This window comes from Diplotaxodon limnothrissa, linkage group LG12 (genome assembly GCF_057381915.1).
Source record: "Diplotaxodon limnothrissa isolate DT_005_m linkage group LG12, D_limnothrissa_male_GT1.1, whole genome shotgun sequence".
In the NCBI taxonomy this organism is placed as follows: domain Eukaryota; kingdom Metazoa; phylum Chordata; class Actinopteri; order Cichliformes; family Cichlidae; genus Diplotaxodon; species Diplotaxodon limnothrissa.
Genome location: NC_140607.1, coordinates 36866140 through 36887065, shown reverse-complemented (window position 1 = coordinate 36887065; position 20926 = coordinate 36866140). Strand labels below are relative to the sequence as shown.

At 42.7% G+C, this 20926-nt stretch overlaps 1 protein-coding gene across 1 annotated transcript in view; it reads left to right on the top strand.

Moving 5' to 3' along the window:
* wdfy3 (WD repeat and FYVE domain containing 3) overlaps positions 1-20926 on the top strand; it is a 123614-nt gene that overhangs the window by 95485 nt on the left and 7203 nt on the right. The window contains exons 38-59 of the mRNA XM_085367561.1: positions 782-1011; positions 2135-2244; positions 2893-3075; positions 5632-5789; positions 5891-5968; positions 6755-6985; positions 11402-11570; positions 11771-11934; positions 13929-14077; positions 14682-14802; positions 15262-15347; positions 15721-15801; positions 15968-16022; positions 16111-16230; positions 16363-16480; positions 16856-16962; positions 17410-17563; positions 17667-17758; positions 17848-18060; positions 18274-18415; positions 18587-18741; positions 20375-20533. Of these exons, the coding sequence (XP_085223687.1) occupies positions 782-1011; positions 2135-2244; positions 2893-3075; positions 5632-5789; positions 5891-5968; positions 6755-6985; positions 11402-11570; positions 11771-11934; positions 13929-14077; positions 14682-14802; positions 15262-15347; positions 15721-15801; positions 15968-16022; positions 16111-16230; positions 16363-16480; positions 16856-16962; positions 17410-17563; positions 17667-17758; positions 17848-18060; positions 18274-18415; positions 18587-18741; positions 20375-20533 (3075 nt within the window). The remainder of the gene's footprint in view (positions 1-781; positions 1012-2134; positions 2245-2892; positions 3076-5631; positions 5790-5890; positions 5969-6754; positions 6986-11401; positions 11571-11770; positions 11935-13928; positions 14078-14681; positions 14803-15261; positions 15348-15720; positions 15802-15967; positions 16023-16110; positions 16231-16362; positions 16481-16855; positions 16963-17409; positions 17564-17666; positions 17759-17847; positions 18061-18273; positions 18416-18586; positions 18742-20374; positions 20534-20926) is intronic.

The following is a 20926-nucleotide window of genomic DNA, read 5'->3' as shown; positions in this document are numbered from 1 at the left end:
GTGCAGCTGAGAAGATAAGCAGATTATTTTCAGTAATTCATTTTTCGAGCCATAATGCAGTCCCTGAATCCTGGAAATATCCCTCAGTGGATTCGATGGCCATCCATTTCATCCTGAGGCGCACAGTTTGGAACTGGAATATATTTGTTATTGATTTCGTCAGTCATTTTGAAATGTACCCACTTTCTACTCAGTTTTCTCTGGAGTAACTCCAGCTGGAGTTGCTCCTTAACAAAGTGGTCGATTAAAAGGAAAAGATGTGTGATGGGTGGCACGGTGTGGTACTTCCTGCAGGTGTGTGAGTGAACACCAGGTGCTCCAGTTTATTCCAACAGTCCCAAATGTATTTGTCTGTAAGACTAGAAAAGAGGTTTTCTATGTAAATAATATTCATTTTCAATTTTTAAGACTTCTTCTGTTTCGGGCTTAAAACTGGTTTTCTCACAGTTTTGCTTTAACACAAAACAGGAAGCTCCAAAATCTGGAGCGTACTGTTAGAGCACACTTGAGTATGAACATGCAGAGTATTGATTTAAAGTCTAAACACATGTTTATAAATAGCAGACTTTTCAAATAAGGCCCTTTGAGGCCCTTAAGCAGCATTCCAATACTAAAGCTACGTTCACAATCCTCTGCATTCCTAACTCAGTGTAGCCCCGTTACAAACACAAATCTCCTCCTGCAGAAATATTTCGTCAGCAGCTTTATTCACATGCACTTCATAGCATTAAACAGCCATAACTGCTTCTCGCTTGTTTTCCTCCCGCTCCAAATTCTCCAGTCTAAGAGGCGTTCGCAGGGACTTTCTCTCGACACTATCTACCACTGTCTGAACCGGACGGTGCTCTACCAGCTCTGCCGACCCCACAAGACGGTAGCACAGCAGGTGGCCCTGCTGGATGCCCTGCGGGTCCTGACCGTCAACCGCAACCTGGTGCTCGGGCCAGGCAACCACGACCAGGACTTTGTGGCCTGCCTAGCTCACTGCTTCATCTGCCTGCACAGCGGGAGGTACGTTCTTTACATGGAGGCTGCTGTAGGCTTTTTACTTTGATTAATAGCAACAGACTATAGAAGTGCATCTATCACACCAGCAGGTGCTGTGTGTGTAGACACTCTGATATTGATTATTCATACGTTGAACTAAATTTTCTTTCCTGTATCATTCTTTCAATATGTATTAGGCTGAGTAATAATATACTTCAGTGGTAAATCCTGTAAAGAAAAAGGTCAAAAGTAATAATATTCTTGGGTTGTAAACACACATATAGATGAGATGCATTAAGACATGTTAATGAAGGGCTTTAGTGAAATGTTGCTTTGCCAGTTTGTTGCGCTGATTGCTTTATCTGTGCTGCCGTAGCTCTTAAAGCTGTGCTGGTTGTGGCCACTGTGCACAGATGGTACTTTATTTGGATGCTTTGATTTAAAAGCTGGTTTTTGTTTTAAATAAACTGTAAATAGGAGTGTTTAGCATGATTTCAGAATCACACTTAAAGGTGTTCAACAGATTTCATAGTGCAGAAGAGCTCTGGATTGTCCACATGTCCTGATAAAACAGAAGAGCTAGGCATGGAATAAATAATCAACAAACACGTTTTCTATGGTTATGTCACAACTTCTGTTTGCATAGGACAATGATGTAAAGGGTTAGAAAACAGAAAAAACACAAATCATTGTCCTTTTTTTTCTGCACAGAAGACAGAAGAAAAGTTTGCATCGTGTGTTTATTTTGTTTACTGTTTTGCCGTTCTTGTAGTTAAACTCGGTGAGATTATCTGAGTCTCCCTCGCAGGAATGTTTGTATAACTAATTACCGCCGGGTCACACCTCCTTATGTTTATTTTCTGAAACCTGGACTTTGTCAGGTTTGCTCACATGCTGGTGGATTGTGATAGCAGGGGATGTATCTGGTTCTGGGGAAAAAAACAACATTTCTTTCCTCACACAGCAGCAGGTGTGGACAGACTGGATGTCCAGCCATGTGGTGAACACAACCTTCTCTAACACAGCGCTGTGTTTGACTGCAGAGATCAGACCTGTTTGCCGTGGAGAAGCCAAATAATCAAACCCTCCTCTCAGTTCTATGCAGGGCAGCATGGTACTCAGCTCCTGTGTGTGTGTTTGTGTGCAGTAGTGTGGACGGCTTCGGTTTGGAGGCGGAGGCCAGGATGACGACCTGGCACGTCATGATGCCCGCGGAGAACGAGTCTGACACCACGCACAGCCACGACGTCAGCGAGGGTGAGACAGATTCGTGTGTTTAAGTGTGTTTGACTGCGTGCAGAGCCACTCTGACCCTGATGACCTCTGCCCAGATACTGTTGTCACTTTCTTGTGTGGCACATCCTCTATATAACAGAATAACTTCAGTTTATTTACACTTTATAAATCATTTAGGCCCAGCTATGATTAACAGTGATTTGGAGTATTTAAATGACAAGCAAAACAGATGATCATGAACAGTTAAAGATACACAATAGAAATTAGAGGATACGAGAAAATGCGAGGAGTGCAAAAATAACCCGAGTGGTTTAGAGATCTGTCTGAAAGAGCGACGTCTCCTGCAGTTGTTTTACCATCAATCAGTCCCCTCACTCGTAATTTTAAAGTCCAATGAGTTTGTTCTTGCCTTAGAAACACTCGTCTTCATATATCAGCTGTGAAAATAACCCAGAAAGTCGCTGAGGTGTAACGCTTGTATTTTTGTATGTTGTGGTGCGGCATGTGCTTAGATGTTCTGTTCTGTGCTTGTGGGGGAGGTGAATGTGGGTGAATTACAGACAGAGATGGAGGGAGAGCTTAATGAATATTTTATGTGTTGCAAAGGAATTTTACAACTGCTCTGCACAAAAACAGACAGGAAAACTCATTATCGTGGTTCCTCTGCAGGGCGGCAGCTCCTGCTGAAGGCGGTGAACCGTGTGTGGACGGAGCTGATGCACAGCAAGCGCCAGATGCTGGAGGACATCTTCAAAGTGTCTCTGCCCTGCAATGACAGAGGACACGTGGACATCGCCACAGCCCGTCCCGCTTTGGAAGAGCCGGCCCTGAAGAGCTGGCAGAACCACCTGGGTCAGTAACACTGTGAAAAACACATGCAGAGGAATAAGCACGCAGTCTTTCTGCTCCCTACTTTAGCTCACTTTTTGTTTTTCTCTGCTTTGAGTAGCTGAGTGTTGCTCATGCAACCTTGAGATAACTAGGTCAGCCTCTTTTTGTTTGACAAAATAAAGTAACCCCCTGCAGACAGAGCTTGTTATTTTCTGATCTGCTGTCTTTTTAGCTAAGCTATTGCTTATGTAAGCAGATTGGTAAATGACTGTCATCCACCAGCCAAGTTTTGACTCGTCTGCTGATTAGTGATGGGTCGTTCGCGAACGAAATGGCTCTTAGAGCCGGCTCTTTGACGTGAACGACGCGAGCCGGCTCCTTATCGCGAGTCGTCACGTGGGTTTTTTTTTTTCTTTCTTTCTCTCAGCCTCTCTCTCGCACTTTTTTTCCGCTTCACTCTGCACGCGAGCCTTGTGCTTTACGCTGGGCAGAGGGGGGAGGGGCGGTAGTTACACTCAGTAGCACAGGAACAGAGCCAGAGAGAGAGAAAGAGAGGCAGGGACAACAACATTAGAAAGGTATAGTAATCATCCACAACTATTTTCGGTTGCAGATGATAAAGGATTGAGAAAGTTTATTCATGCAGGTCCATATGACAGAGAATATGCATGTTCTTTTAGTTTTCATATTATAATTTATATTTAATTGTGTTGTGGTTTGCAGTGTTTTGTGTTCTTTTCACTTTAAATTTGTGAAAGGAAAAAGCTGAAAATTTAAATAGTTAAAAGTTGAAATGTGAATAGTTGATTTTTGTATTATATGATTTATTTATTACATTTTATGTGGAGTGAATAAATAAAAGTATATTTACGGTGGCCCCTAGAGACAAAGCACATACAAACTTCAAATCACGTACGAACTCTGAAGCATGTACAAACTCCAAAACACGTAAAAACACGTACAAACTCCAAAACACGTAAAAACTCCAAAACACGTAAAAACACGTACAAACTCCGAAGCACGTAAAAACTCAGAAGCATATAAAAACTCAGAAGCACATAAAAACTCAAAACACGTACAAAAGACAACAGAAGTGCTCCAGGATGCTGGGCGCAGTGTTGAGCCTTTGTTATCTTGTGGCTACACAAGCCAGCAAGTACCAACGACCGGATTTGGTGTGTGGTAATAACAGGTAAATGAACTTTTTTTTAAATTATTTGAATATATATATGAGTGCCTGTGTATAAATACACAAACAATACACACATGCTTTCAATTGTGTAATTTAAGTGATCTAGTAGCTCTGCTTTGGAAGTTCAGTTAATGCTAGAAATGTGTTTTGGAGTTTGTACGTGTTTTGTCTCTAGGGGCCACCGCATATATTTATATATAAACATATATAAATAAAACCACTTGTTTTTACGTTAGTAATTCCTTTTGTGCATAATTTATATTATTGTTAATAATAAATTAATTAAAGCAACAAAACAACCTGAAGAGCCGGTTCGGAGCCGAAAGAGCCGGCTCTTTTTAGTGAGCCGAACCGAAAGAGCCGGATCTCTAAAAAGAGCCGGAAATCCCATCACTACTGCTGATCCAGGCTCTTTGGCAGGCAACCAGATGTTGTTAGAAGTTCTCTTTGAATTTGTAGAAAAGGCCCTAAGATGTTTTTCCTTTGCTAAGCACTTATGAAATATCTGTGGTAGAAGGAGCATTATTTTTGAGAGAAGATATGATTAAATTAAAATTTGTAAATACTTGTTCTGTCTCACAAAATCCCCTTTACCTTCTGTGTTAGTTAAATCTTGGAGACATCCCGAGTAAGTTGTGCTCTTGCTGGGAAAGCTGAACTTCTGCATCACAGAGCTGTGGTTGTGAAACATGCCCAAAACTGTGAACCCACAGCAGATCAAAGTAGTTCAGACTTTTCAGATTTTCTACAGTTATTGTCGAACATCTGTTTTGTGTAGAAGAAGAGAAACCTCTGCTTTTCACTGGCTTCAGTGCAGGTCAGGCCTCAGCCCCACAGACTGAGAGAGAGAGGAAAATGTGTATTCAGGAACCAGCTGGTGAGTGGTTGTTGGAGGTTGTCGGCAGTCAGTGGGTGAAAGAAGTGGCTAAGAAGTCTACAGTGCTGCACCAGAAACCTCGTGCAATGACTTTGTTTGCCACAGTTGCCTGTATTTTGCATGGAAGACACAGACTTATCCGCAAACACTTGCAGGCTGCTCGCTGTAGTGTGGCAGTGAAGCTGTGGAAAGTGTGGTGCAACTTTTACTTTGAAGGCAAACGTTCTCCGTTACCAATTTGAGTCTGATTTTTTTTTTTTTGTGGGCAGCTGCAGTCATCAAACTGAGGAAGGAGATTTTTGTTGCATCATTCCTATCAGGGAATGTGCATTTTTCCTTTGGAGCACAGAGACTAAGCACGAATTTTACAGATTAACTTAAGTAATAAAATTGCATTAACACCCTCTGTCATCGACTTACATGTTTTCTTTTACTGTAAACAGCAGACTGTTAAGATAACCACAAGGTTAAAAAAACTGAATGTACTTTTCTCTTTTCTGCCAATCAGTTCATGAGAAAAAGTACATCAGTCGTGGGGAAGCAGTGGCACCAGCGACTCAGTCCAAACTGTCCAGAGTCAGCAGCGGCTTCGGCCTCTCCAAGCTGACCGGCGTCCGGCGCAACAAGAAGGAGAACAGCCTGAATAAGAACAGCCTGTCTGCACAGGTACACGGAAAACAACAAGCACACATACACACGATTTCTTACTTACGTGTACTCTCTGAGTCTGAGCGCTTCAAATACAGGCTTGTATTTCTGGTCCACAGGAGACTTTCCAGTGGATGTTCACACACATCGCTGTTGTCCGGGACTTGGTGGCCATGCAGTACAAGGAATATCAAGAGGTAGTGCATCTCATCTCCCATTAAGGTTGCATACAAAATGTAAGGTGCAGTAACTCCTAGGCTACTGAATAAATAAATGACAGTGTTTCATATGGAAACGAGTTCAGATGTAAGTTTTGTTTTGGATTTCTCTTCAGCTAGTTTTCACAGGTGATTTTCTTCTTGTAGTTTTTGTTTTTACTTTATTGTTTTCACAGTTTGTGTCTGTCTTTTCAGTTATTGCACAATGAGCAACTTACAAAGTTCAGAACAGCTGTAAAAAGTTGTGACTCACAGCCACGCTGCCCTCCTGTTCTCAGTAAACATTCAGCAGATGTGCTTGTTGTAAAGGCAAATGTGATGAAAAACTAAAACTGAAGGCTTTAAGTTATTTTATTAGTTTCTGTAAATGCACAAACACATCGAATTTAGCTATAACAGCCTTGCACTCATGCTTGCTAGTGTTTGTACTCATCCTGGATGGTTTTAAGCTGTGATCACACAGATCCTGCATCCATACATGTGGTTACCAGGTGGGAACTTTCTGTTGGTCCTGTGCAAAAGTTAAGAACAACTTTGCACAAAGTTTATTTTTGTAAAGTTTCCTTAAGTTATTTCTGTGATCAGCGTCAGCACAAACCAGTGTGCTCTAACAGTGCAGTCTGATGTGACTGCAGGACCACACAGAAACTCTGGACGGCTACATTTCACAGCCCAGTGTTGCAGTCGTGACATTTATAATTCATAGCAGTATTTTTTCAAGTGACTCACCGCACTCTTGCTTCGTCCATCCTCTCCGTCTCGCAGCGGCAGCAGAATGCCCTCAAGTACGTGACGGAGGAGTGGGCATCCATCGAATACGAGCTGCTGCGTGAACGAGGCCTCTGGGGCCCGCCAATCGGCTCCCACTTGGACAAGTTTATGCTGGAAATGACGGAGGGGCCCTGCCGAATGAGGAAGAAGATGGTCCGCAATGACATGTTTTACATCCACTACCCGTACGTCCCAGAGACGGAGACCAACACCAACTCAGCACAGGTACTCTGCTTTAAATCGGCATTCACACGTTCCCACAAACCCCTCCAGGACTTTAGCAGATATGAAAGGACTCGTGGTAAATATTCATTTGAGGAATGACATTAGCAAGACGAATTAAAATCTAAACTGCACCTTTTTTACACCCAGGAGAAAACCTCTGGCTCCATAATATCTCAGTTTTCTCCAGTTTAATTACGAGACAGAGATGCAAATTAAATATGACAATACCGTAAAGAGAGGCATCCAGCCAGCGTAATGTCGCCCATGGTTTGTGTTTCTATTTTTAAGCCTGAGGTTAAGCGTTTAGACTGTCGCTGTCAACAAACTACTGACTGTAATACTATCGAGAAAGTGTTGGGGTCATAAATCAAATGTGCAGTAAAGTCATTTTTTAAATAGACTTAAATACTTGGTTTAAAGCACGTCAGCATTTTCTTCCCTTTTTAAATCCAAAGGTTACATTTACATACACAAAAAGATCTGGGGCACCTACACACTACACCGACAGGAGTGCCTCTGCCATGGAAACCCATACCATGAAGCTCCCTGAGCAGGTTTGGAGTTACTGGGATCCATTGATGTAGATCAGGGGTGGGGAACTCCAGGCCTCGGGGGCCGGTGTCCTGCAGGTCTTAGATGTGTCCTTGATCCAACACAGCTGATCTAAATGGTTAAATGACCTCCTCAACATGTCCTGAAGTTCTCCAGAGGCCTGGAAATGAACTAATCATGTGACTCAGATGTGTTGACCCAGGGTGAGATCTAAAACCTGCAGGACACCGGCACTCGAGGCCTTGAGTTCCCACCCCTGATGTAGATAATATCCCACTGAGATGCAGTGAACTCTGTAGGATCACGGCTGGGTGCTTAATATCCAGAGATTAAGAGGTGTGGCCCCAAACTTTGTCCATAGAGTGTATCTTCATTTACAGTCAAATACTCAGATGTTTATAATTGTATGTCAGTAACATGTGTCCAATGACATGAGCACAATATTGTATTTATAATATTTCAAATGTCTCACGGGGTGTTTTCACATCTGTGGTGTTTAGTCGGTTTAAATGAAAAACTGGTTCATTTTTCTCCTTGGTGCAGTTCGTCTGTAAACACAGAAATCACATTCAGGTGTGGAAAACCAACCACACCAAGATGTGATGTGAACATAATCCGACTTCCATCTGAACCAACTACCAGTTGTACTTTGCAAGTTTGAGCTAAAAAGCTTCCTGTAGTCACGTTTGCACATCATCCTCTACAAAGCAAAGGTCCGTGCAGGTTAGCAAGTAGCCGTGAAATGAATGCAAGTTCTCCAATAATCCCAAACACAGCACCTTTTCCTGTTTCTACTTTTGTTGCTCCCGCCCCAAACACATCTGGCGAATGAGACAGACTGAACATTCTCACTTGGTTTCTTGGTTTGTAGTGAAGTGTTTTGGTTCGTGTGTAGTTTGAATTTTTCTCTGTGTGGAAACAAATAAAATAACAGGGAAAAGCCAAAAGTTTACAAACTGATCAACTGATTCAGATCAGAATAAACTATAGGTGTGAAAACACCCATACTTCCAGACGTTCACCGACAGTAGTGCAAGTCCATGTCCACAAATTCAACAAGTGTGTCAACTAAGCAGCCGAAAGCATAACAAAGGACACCAAAGTCACAGTGAGCTACACTGTGACAGCATGAAATGTAGCCAAAGTGAAACAATATCAAAGAGAAGAGGCTGAAACTGAATCTCACAGTTGGACTGGCACGAGCATTTGTTTGAACACATGGCAAAGAAAGTATTTTAAGCATTTTCAATAAAACATGGCAAAGAAATCCAGTTTGTTTCTTTTTGAATTGAATTGAAAATGTCCTTCTTGGTGTCTGTAACTTCAGCCAATCCCCTGCAGAGCAGCAAACACTCCTTAAATAGAGCTGTAGGATGAGCTCATCGCTGCCCTGTGAGGCAGTGACACAGCCGGTGGCTCACTCTCCCTATCACTGAGACACATTTAGCTTTGTTTGCTCTACAAACAATCCCTCCTCTCTGTTTGCTCGCGGGAGCCTCTCTCCACTCCACAATAATTTATTTGGTCATGAAGATTCAGAGAACGCTTCAGGGATTCCCAGTTTTTTGTTTTTTTTTTAAACTTTTTTCTGTTTCAACATTCAAGCTTTGAGTTGACTGGCTTGGTGTGACCCTCAAAAGATGAAATCATCCAGCAGTGCTCAAATGGAAACTACGCGCATAAAAAACAAACCTCCCTGTTCCTGAAGATGCCCTTTAGGAGTTCAGATTAAGAGTTCATGAACACTTTATGAAGAGTCTCCTTTGATGCCTTCTGGAAAGAATTTAATTAAGTCCAAATTCCCCGCGGCTTGGTTGCTAATGTATAATTTAATCATGCTCGAGGAGCAGTTGCAGCTTGATAAAGCCCCGTTCTTGTGCCATGGACTTGAATACCATTGCTTGCCGTTTTCACTTTAAGCGTTGGAGCTCATTTGTTTTGGCTTGCCTGCCTTGTTTGGCCATTATTGGAGGACACGCCCCCCACACTGAAGATTTTTCCATTTGATTCCACTTAAATGTTCTTGTTAGGAACAACCAAAAACACATAAAGCTAATTTAATGACCCCGTGGTTTAATTTAGTTCACTTCTCATTAGACAGTTCCAGTTCACAACAACAGTCATCTCAAGTTGTTTTATATAGCGAGGCGCAGCCTCTACAGTACAGAGAGAACCCTAACAGTTAGACCATCACTATGAGCAGCGTGTGGTGGCAGTGGAAAAGAAGAACTCCCTTTTAACAGGAAAAACCTCCAACAGATCGTCACAGTTGAGTGTGAGAGGACAAAGAAGAGAAAGGACATCAGGGAGGAAAAAGCTAAACTTTAACTAGAAAAACACATTTTTCAGTGCTCTGCAGTAAAATTCCAGCATTCCTGTCCTTTCCTGTCCTCTTTAGTAACATATAATAAAAAATAATCAGTGAAAAAAAATAAATAGAAAATTAAGTCAAAATTTCAGTCTTTTATATTCACTACTAGTGAAAACTTTGGACACACCTTCTCATTTAATGGTTTTTCTTTATTTTTACTACTTTCTTCACTGTAGATACAAACTTAAGACATCAAATATATGAAGCAAGATATATGCAATTATGTAGCAAAGAAAACAATTGATAAATAACTTTAAATGTGTTTTATATTTAAGATTCCCCAAAGTAGCCACGCTTTCCTTTGCTTCTACAAACCCTCGACTTTCTCTCAATGAGCTTCATGATGTCGTCACCTGAAATGGTTTCACGTCACAGCTGTGCCTGTCAGGCTTCATTTGTGGAGTTTCTCGCCTTCTTAATGAAGTTGGTACCATCAGTCGTGTTGTGCAGACGTCTAGAAGTCCCTATTTGACAAATGTTAGAATTTATATTATGGCAGGAACCAGTCAGCTAAGTAAAGAGAAACAACAGTTCATCATTACTTTAAGAAGTTCAAGGTCAGTCAGTCCAGAAAATTGCTAAAACTTTGAATGTGAATGTAAATAATCATGAAAATAAAGAAAAACCATTAAATGTGAAGCTGGTCGTGTATCTCACATGAATGGTGCTGAATTAGCCCCTCTGTAGTTGTACGTATGGTTGGAATAGAAGAAGCCACTAACTTTGAATGGATGATAAAACTCGACCAAACACACACTTTTCAATTATTTCTTCCACTATTTTCTTCTTTTTTACATATTGATGTGACATAAAAAAATTAGAAGAGAAACAGCAAAAAAACTATAAATCTGTCATATCAATGCTTTGACAAAAGGAAACATAAACTTCCTTTGCAAAAGTTCTGGTGTTGAAATTTGGCTCAAATTTGGACTCAAACCTTGTAAATATTTCTCCCAATTAAAATCTAAAAATGTTCTTTTTTTACATTTAATTAGCCTCTCCAGACTTTGTGGTCATGCCAAAATGTGGTCCAGGGGATGCGCAGTACCAGGAACTACCACAAAGGTGACTCGGGCAGATATTCAAATGCCCACCTGTGTGTCTGTGGACAGGGTGTGACAACATGAATAACATGGTACCAGTGCATTTGGCTTTAACTCTGGGAGTGGAAGAATGAAGCAGGCTGCCTGTGGGTGTGAAATCTGAAATACAGCACAGGCTGAACCACGTCACCACTTCACTGCGCTATTGCAGCAAGTTTCTGCCCTGTGTGATGCTCCTCTCACTGAAATTCTTGCAGCGTCACGCAGGAGCCGTGCAAGGCATCGTCAATATATCGACCTTTTATTTTGATCCATAGAATATAAAGATGAAGAATAACTAACTGAAGCATGTGTTTTGTGTTTTGACGCTGACAAAGCCAAATTTTTTAAGTCTAATCAAAGTGGAGTCATGCAGTGCTACATGGTCTCACCTCCTCCTCTCCTCCCCAGAAACCTCTGCGTTACCGCCGCGCCATCAGCTACGACAGTAAGGAGTATTTCATGCGTTTGCTGTCCGGAAACCCCGGCATGTACCAGCACTCTGTAGAGCACAGCACCGAGGGAGAGACCACGCACCAAGAGCTGGAGCACGGAGAGGACACCATCGCTAAAGTCAAAGGTAAAGAGACGGCACTGTGGCACTGATGCTGTTAGACGTAGAGTAAGATTCAGAGAAATCCTCATTTGGCCTTCCTTTCTAGTGTTTCATCTTCTGAATGGATTCAGGAGTTCTGTCCTTCTCTGTGGGCTGATTCGTTTCTATCTTAAGTAAGGAGGTGTTGCCTGTATGTAACACTGTGTTTGCACTGTGCTCCTCAGGCCTGGTGAAGGCTCCACTGAAGAGGTCTCGGTCCACAGCGGACGGTGCAGATGAGGACAGTCAGGACCAGCTTCAGGAGCAGCTATTAGAGTCAGGAGGCCCCGAAGAGGAGCAGAAGACTGACAACACGTCCCTGCTGAGACTCCTGGAGGAGGGAGAGAAGGTCAGTCCGAGGGAAGCACATAGATATGACTGGATAATTAACATAGTAGTAGAATCATAGTGTTTTACACCTGAGCGATTCCTGTGCTGCAGGTGGCGCATTTCAGCCAAATACACTGTTCAGTATTGACTGGGAACTTTGTGACGATTCATCAAATGATTGCACATAGTTGTTGCAGAATTGTGACACGGTGTCTTTAGCGAGTTTGGACTGGACATGTTTTCCCATTTCTCCAGTTTGTGCAGGAACATCTAATCTTGCTGCAGCAGTCAGATTTTTTCGCTTTGGCTAGTTGGCAGCGTGTGACAGAGAACTTTGGTTGTCTTTCCAATTCCTTTGCTTTACAGTCACACACGAGCAAACTGCATCTTAGACTTCTAAAGTTTTAGATTTCAAGTTTCACGTCCTCTGTTATTGACTTTATTTATGTGATGAGGTATTGCACTGCGTGTCCAGTCCCAGGATCTCATCTGATAAAAAGACCTTTTAAACAACACACACACACACACACACACACACACACACACACACACACACACACACACACACACACACACACAGTATAAAAGATATAACCTCCAGGTCTGAAAAGTGCCTTGAACCTGCATTCTTCCTGATGGACAGCAGGGGGCAGCCTCCCTGGTCCAAAAACAAGTGTGAATGTATAGCTCTATAGACTCGTGTTTGCTAATACCTCAGCAGCACCTTAATATTGAGTTTACTTCATGAACTATGGTTCCTTTTAGAGTGAAGTAGATGATAAAGCAGGTTAGGATTTAGGGCATGCCCACCTGGTGAATGACTGCCCTCTCACTGCCACGTTTCTCAGGCAGATCTCACTCATCGTTATCCAGTTTGAAAACACCAAGATGATGTGACGGTGGCTACCGCCGTCTTTTATATACAGTCTGTGAGCACACTACAAAATTATTCCTGGGACTTGTAGTTTTTAAGATATATTTAAGTATATATAAGCATACATAAGTAGTTGGATGAATCAGCTTTACTTTCAGGCACATGACATTTTCATCTATTTTCATCGCAAATTAACCTTAAAGTAAGAAGGCATCTGTTAAAGCTTTAAACTCCCTGCTTGATGTTACTGAAATATTGTGAGACCAAGGATCATTCCCACAGGAGTGACACTTGTGCAGGATTGTTTTATGTAGTATTTCTTGTCAAGGAGAACAAGCGTAAATGCATGTGCTACCTCGACGTATTGTTTCCTAGCGTTGAAGTTTATTTATAGCCGGGCATATCGGTAATTCTGTGACCTGCATTTTAAAATTCCAGGAACAGAGATGGTAAACACATTGACGAGCTAAGTCGAGGAGGTCACAGAGTCCGTGTCTTGGAGTGCTGGACGAAGACTGTGTATAAAAGATGGGCTTAGCCGCTGACGCATCGGTCATCTTGGCATTTTGAGACTTCTTACTGACGATTTGTTATCCAATCAGGAAAAGTGCTCGCTGAGGTCACAGAGTAGGGCAGCCTGTTCAGAGACTCCAATACAAACTGGTCTCTTTGCAGCCGGAGAAGTCGTCTTTGCTGCCCAATCAAAAAGCGAGTTTCTCTCTATACTGTCTGTCAAATAATAAGACCTGCATTAAACAAGCAAAATAAAAATGTAACCAGATATTTGTGACATTTCAAAAGGAAAAATTAGTGAATCAAAGCTTTTTAAGAAGAGGTTGGTCTGATCATGACGTACCTGTATCACCTTTACACGTCCCTGAGTCGCGCTTTCGAGATGTTTTGTCAGTTTTTACAAGAAAGATTAATTATTAGCTTTCTGGGCTCACGTGCCTCTAAATGACTGTAGTGTTTCTGCTCAGGTGGAGCATTTGATCAGAGGTTTTACTCAAAGCTACTTCTCCAGTGGAGAAAGTACACTCATTTACTTGTTCCATGTTCAGAGGAAATTCAGCTGGGGGGCTTTCCTTTGTGTAATTGACCTCTCTAAACTTTAGCTAATTAGCTGTTGTGCGTTCCAGATTCAGCACATGTACCGCTGTGCCAGAGTGCAGGGTCTCGACACCAGCGAGGGTCTGCTGCTGTTTGGGAAGGAGCACTTCTACGTCATCGACGGCTACACCATGACCGTGTCCAGGGAGATCAGGGACATCGACACGCTGCCACCCAAGTAGGTTCACGCCTCTGTATCCGTCCCTCACCTGACGGGGGACGCGGGATCGGCACTTTCTTTCTCTGAATAAAGGATGACATCATTCCCGTGGACGCTGCAGTGGAAATTTCTGCTGCTGGGATGATGTAATGCTGCCGATGGAGCATGCGCTGTGAAAGTCCGCAAAGCTTTTCTCATATTTATTGTTTTGTGGAACTTGCTCAGCCCGTTCCTTTGAGATGCTGCTGGAAAATAACCAAAAAAGGGAAAAAGGAGCAGATGTCTCCCAGACTTTGTGGTGTGTCCCTCGGGTTGTTTTGGTGTTTTTACCCCCCCCTAAGCTTCCCCACTGTCCTGTACCAGCACAGAGCTGAAATCATACGCCAATTAGCTGATGATTTATTCAAGACACGCTCTTTTGTTAGCTGAATGCTTTTTTGATTTCAACTCAACTTTGAAGTTTTTGGAGTGATTTAAAGATGCACTACCAGCTAGTTTGATCCATTACGGATGTATGTGTTTATTCATTCTCAGCCATGTCACGGGAATGTACCCACCGCAAACAGGGGATTAAAATTTTGAGTGGATCTTCTCTTGAGTGGGTTGTGTGTTTTTTCTCCAGTATGCACGAGGCCATCATCCCCAGAGGAGCGAGACAAGGACAGAGCCAGTTAAAGAGAACCTGCAGCATCTTTGCCTACGAAGACATTAAGGAGGTTCACAAGAGGCGCTACCTGCTGCAGGTCAGCATGCACGTGTCTCGCACACACACTGCATGCACCATTACATGCTTTCTTTTAATATAGGAACTGACAGGATAATTAAGTTGAGTAGTTTATAGGGAACTTACTTTGTTTTTCCTTTTTTCTGTCTTTTATACTATAACAGAGCTGGATGCTTCTATTAAACATGGCTTTTCAAGGTTTTTTTCTACTCTTGGCTCTGTATGATGTCATTTAATAAGTGCAGGCAAACAGAAGGAATCTGGCTTAAAGGGAAAGTAGAAGGAGCTAAAGTGAGTTTATGGGCTGGTGTTAGATAAATTAGGATCATTTTGAACAGTGAATCATGCAGAACTACTCTCTGAGTCCAAAAGTAAAAATATGGAGCTGGAAATGATGATGATAGATCATCTGTAAACGTTTTGGGCTATTTATTTACATTTTTTCCTGACTCTCATGTATGCCATCGTCTTCTTTCAGCCCATGGCAGTGGAAGTCTTTTCAGCGGATGGGAGAAACTACTTGCTAGCCTTCCAGAAAGGAGTTCGCAACAAGGTTTACCAAAGGTACTGAATACATATGTAAAGCAGCAGCTTCTTGACTCACATTTCAATCACAGAGTTTAATTAAACTTGTCATTTTGTGCTCTTTTCAACACTCACACGCTGCAAGTGATCATTTCTTACTGTTTTAGGAGTTGTTGTCAGGGTGGAGTTATTTTCAGTGATAATCTGGTTCTACTGGAGAGCAGTGATCAGCTGTGATTCAGTCTGTTGTCGTGATCTCTGTTGAGGAGAAGGATTTTGCCGAGATTGATGTTGCTGCTCATATAAAGCTTTTTTTCTCTCCCTGTAATGCCGGTATATCACCGTTGTTGTCAGGTTGCATGAGTCTCTGTGCGCTGTAAAGACATTAATAGGTGGTGTTTGATTCTTCTAGGTTCTTGGCGGTGGTGCCCTCGCTGGCTGACAGCTCTGAGTCCGTTTCAGGCCAGAGACCCAACACCAGCGTGGAACAAGGGTACATCCACCTTCACATCATATCATTTTTATAAATAATAGATTCTGACCTCTGTAGTTAAGTCTCAACACAATGACTCTACAAACGTAAAATCACGAGTGCATGATTAATAAAAGTCCACTGAGCTGTTTAAACGACTCATCCTCTCTGTCCTGGTTTGTGTCAGATCTGGACTTCTCAGCACGCTGGTTGGTGAGAAGTCAGTGACTCAGAGATGGGAGGTAAGAACCTGAATTTGTTAGTCTGACTTCAGATTTGAAGTAAAGCACACGGCTCAACAACATGTGTTTGTGTGCATTTGTTCTGTAGCGAGGAGAGATCAGTAACTTCCAGTACCTGATGCATCTGAACACCCTGGCCGGACGCTCCTACAACGACCTGATGCAGTATCCGGTGTTCCCCTGGATCCTGGCCGATTACGACTCAGAGGTGCCTGAAGATTTTATCTGCTGCTGTTTTAATGTTTCCGTGTCCACCACAGAAAATACCCCAGTTTTGATATGAATGCCACCGGGGGCAGTGCGGTGATTTCATGATGTTTGGGTTGCTTTTGGTCACCAGGAGCTGGACCTCACCAACCCAAAGACATTTCGTAACCTCGCCAAGCCGATGGGCGCCCAGACTGACACCCGGCTAACGCAGTACAAGAAGCGGTACAAGGACTGGGAAGACCCCAACGGTAAGGAAAGGAGACCATCAGATAACGTTTCTCTGTGAGCAGATATGTGTGTTAATATCATCTACAGACTTTTAGTACCACAAACTCGCTATGTGGGTCCTCCTGCCTACAGGAGAGGCCCAGAAAAAACATGCAGAGTGAACTGAACCTGAGCTGTCGTCACCCACCCAGCAGACGGGTGGGTGACGACTGTCTCAGACCCAGTGGGATTAGACTGTAACCTGCCAGCTCCTGAATGTGTGATGCTTCCTGCACCAGCATATTTTTTGTTGGAGTCATGTATAACATTTATTTAGATTTATTTCTGTACTAAATATGAAATTAAAAAAATACACGGTACTGGTCTATATCATTAAGCTCTTTTTGCCTTGCCAGGTGAAACCCCGGCGTACCACTACGGCACTCACTACTCGTCAGCCATGATTGTGGCCTCCTACCTGGTCCGGATGGAGCCCTTCACACAGATTTTCCTCAGACTTCAGGTTTGACGAGTTTCGACTCTACTGACAGTTCAGCTTGAAAACTAAAACATGTAATACAACTCCAACCCTCTATTCCAGGAGGGGTTTTTAAAAGTTATATATAGTTACATTTGATTTACTTATATTTTTTTTACATATTTTGCAGAATCAAGTCTTTCATTATAAGTTCTATTTTATTTGTTTAATTCAACTTTATTTCCAACTTTATATAGAAAAAGCTAAATGTCTTAGTTCCCCTCTTCTTGTTTAACTTGTTATGCCCCATAAAAGAGCAAGTCAGAAAACTCCAGAGGACAGTGAAACCACATTAATAACACAGTACTGGTATTGTTATTTTTTTGTTTGCTGGGCTCTCTTTGCATTTCCTGGGAGTTGTGCCTTCTCTACTTTTAATTCATAGAAATAATTCTTTTTGGGGGCTAAAGTGTGTCTTTGTGTGAATAACAGGGAGGACACTTCGACCTGGCTGACAGGATGTTCCACAGCGTTCGTGAAGCCTGGCTCTCTGCTTCCAAACACAACATGGCCGACGTCAAGGAGCTCATCCCGGAGTTCTTCTATCTGCCCGAGTTCCTGCTAAACTCCAATAACTTTGACCTGGGTCAGTATCAGAGTCACAGCTGATCGAAGCACTGTTTAAAAACTGACTGGGATCGTTCACTGCTTTGTTATTAATGCTTTTTCTTTTGCTTTTCATGCACCAGGTGCCAAGCAGAATGGGACCAAACTGGGTGACGTCATTCTCCCAACCTGGGCTAAGGGCGACCCCCGGGAGTTCATCAGAGTCCACAGAGAGGTAGGAGATCAGCTCTTCTTGGCTGGTTTTACTCTTGAGTGATTTTGAATCCGCCCTCACGGTCGACGCGTCCTCTGTCCCGGCTGCAGGCGTTGGAGTGCGACTACGTATCGGCCCACCTCCACGAATGGATCGACCTGATTTTCGGCTACAAGCAGCAGGGCCCTCCGGCTGTGGAGGCGGTCAACGTCTTCCACCACCTCTTCTACGAGGGTCAGGTGGACATCTACAACATCAACGACCCGCTCAAAGAGACGGCCACCATCGGCTTCATCAACAACTTCGGACAAATCCCCAAACAGGTCAGACAGAAGCGTGTTCATTTTAACCCTTTTCTAAGGAGGGTGGATCCTCTTATTTTACCTGATCTGGTTCCTGTTACATTACAAACATTGATGCATTACAGACTCATTTAACGTGCTGTATACTACGGTTGGTTTCTTGCCTTTAACTGGGTTTGAGTAGATGTTGAAATCTCGCTGTCGAATCATTGGTCGTTGATGTTTGTGTTTCAGCTGTTCAAGAAGCCCCACCCTCCTAAACGGGTACGCAGTAAAGCCAACGGCGACGTTGCCGGCGTTCCTCCGAGCTCCAACAGCGACAAGATCTTCTTCCATCACTTGGACAATCTCAGACCTTCTCTTGCACCAGTTAAAGGTACGCACGCACATCATGCGGTCAATTAATTGCTCACAGTGTTGCTCAGTAAACAGGATGCATGCGCTACTGATTGCTGTGTAAACAAAGCTTCGTGGGGTCTGTTTGCGAATACAAGGTGTGTAACTCCTTTAAATTCACACTTCTTCGTGCGTGCGCGTTGTTTTCCAGAGCTGAAAGACCCTGTGGGACAGATTGTGCCCACTGACAAGGGCATCCTCGCTGTAGAGCAAAACAAAGTTCTGGTTCCTCCCACCTGGAGCAAGACCTTTGCCTGGGGTTACGCCGATCTCAGCTGCCGCCTGGCTAACTATGACTCCGACAAGGTCAGTAGTGAGAAGTTATCCTGACAGCCAGTTCCTCATAGGTTTAAACTACTCAAACACCTTTTTATCTCCAGGATGTAGTCTCTATGTGTGAGTGACCCCCATCCTTTTTTTTTTTATAATTCAAGTATTTATTAGATTTTGCATTTTATAACAGCAAATACAGAGATGCAACAACCAAACGCAAGAAGCAAACAAACAAAAACAAACAAACAAAATAAATAACTAAAATAATAATAATAATAATAAATAAATAAAAATTAAAAATTAAAAACAAACAAACAACAACAAAAAAAACACAACGAAACAAAACAAAAACAGTGAGGTTTTAACATATGTTGTATTAAACTCAAATGTCCAAGTCAGGTAGACATGTAGGTGCAAAAATTGTCCCACTGTTCCAGCGCAGCTTCTGTCACATGATGTATTTTTCCCAGCATCTTTTCGCATGCAACATTCCCAATCATTCTATCTTTCCACATTTTAAGCGTTGGAATATGAGAGTCCTTCCAGTGTTCCAAAATGACACGGGCACATGTTACCAATGCAGTACTTAACACTCTAAACTGGTGTTTACTTAATTGCGGCACCTCTCCTTTGTCTCCTAGTAAACATAATTTAGGTGATCTGGGTAGGTTACAAAGTGTCCCCCCCTGCAAATAATTCAGTACAGTGTTCCAAACTGGAAAAACCAGCGGGCATTCCCGGAGGGCATGTATCAGAGTACCTTTGGCTTGTTGGCATTTCCAACACAAGTCATCTCTACCAATCCCCATTCTATACAGCCTTGAAGGAGTATAATAGTATCTGTTAAGAATTTTGTATTGAATAAATTTTCCCCTGGCTTCCCTAATGTATAATCCATTGTTCGACAATATAGAATCCCATGTATCTTCATCCATTGTACGCCCTAGATCCCTTTCCCATACTTTTAGTGACCCCCATCCTTTTACAGATGTTGTGTTTGCCGACTTCTTTTCTCAGTAATTGTGGATTAAGTTCACCTAATTTAAAAATGAGCCACTGTACGTGTTTGCTACTCGTTTCACCTTGAGGATTCCTAGTAAACGTGGAAAAAAGTAAAGGCACCGTTTCCCCCTGCTGGTGTTTCACTAAAAATGCATTTTACATGAGATCTGCAGCCATTAAAGAAGCTTTTAAATCACTAAAGCTACATCTGATTTGTACTGTATATATTCTGTTTTCCTGCTGGCAGCTAGAAAGAAGACGTTCTTCAAGCTGAAACAGATTTAGATTTTAATTTGGTGACACTTTCTCATGCTCAGAAGCACCTTTTCATGTCTGACCCCAGCTGGGGTTTGCAGCTGGTTTTCTCCTGCCTGTTTTCTCAGTTTGTTGCCTCGTTGCTGCGTGTCTGCAAGAGTATTTGTCTAGACCCCAGACGGTGTCGTGATAGATAATTGGGAGGTGTCCTTCCTCTCTTACAGCCGCCTACATCATTACAAATACTCAGCTTCACCTGACTCAATTAATGCCTCTTGTTTAAATGCATCAGAATGAATAACCAATGAATGGAAAGCTTGAAGATAACAGTCCCGAGAACAGAAGCTGTTACTGTCGTGGATCTTTTCAGTTTTCCACAAACGGATTTGAATGCTCCATCTTGTTTCAGGCGCTGGTGGTGTACGAGTGTCTGTCAGAGTGGGGCCAGATCTTCTGTGCCATATGTCCAAACCCAAAGCTGGTTATCACCGGCGGCACCAGCACCGCCATCTGTGTGTGGGAGACGGGAACCTCAAAGGAGAGGGCAAAGTCACTTACGCTCAAACAGGTAAATGAACACAAAGAGACGCAGTGCAGGTTCGTGCAGCAGCTGCACTTCAGTCATCAAACTTTAAATTATCCTAAAGCAGAAAACATTTATAGAAACCTGGCAGCACTCTCAACTGTGCGAGGTCCAACCAATCAGAAGGCTAGGTCAAAGCTGAACACGGTGTGCTTCAGAGGAAGGATAGTGGACTGTTTCTCCTGTGACTGCCAAAGTTCATCAATGACAGCTTAATCCTTGTAGGGTTTAATTAGTTTGACCCATGAAATTAGTTTGATGGGTTTGTGTTTCTGCTGAGTTCATTCAGCACAAACGTTAATCCGCAGACTTTAATCTCCCCGCACACTAATGAAACGAGGAAATCCTGCATGTTAAGGTGTTTAAGTTTCTTGATGC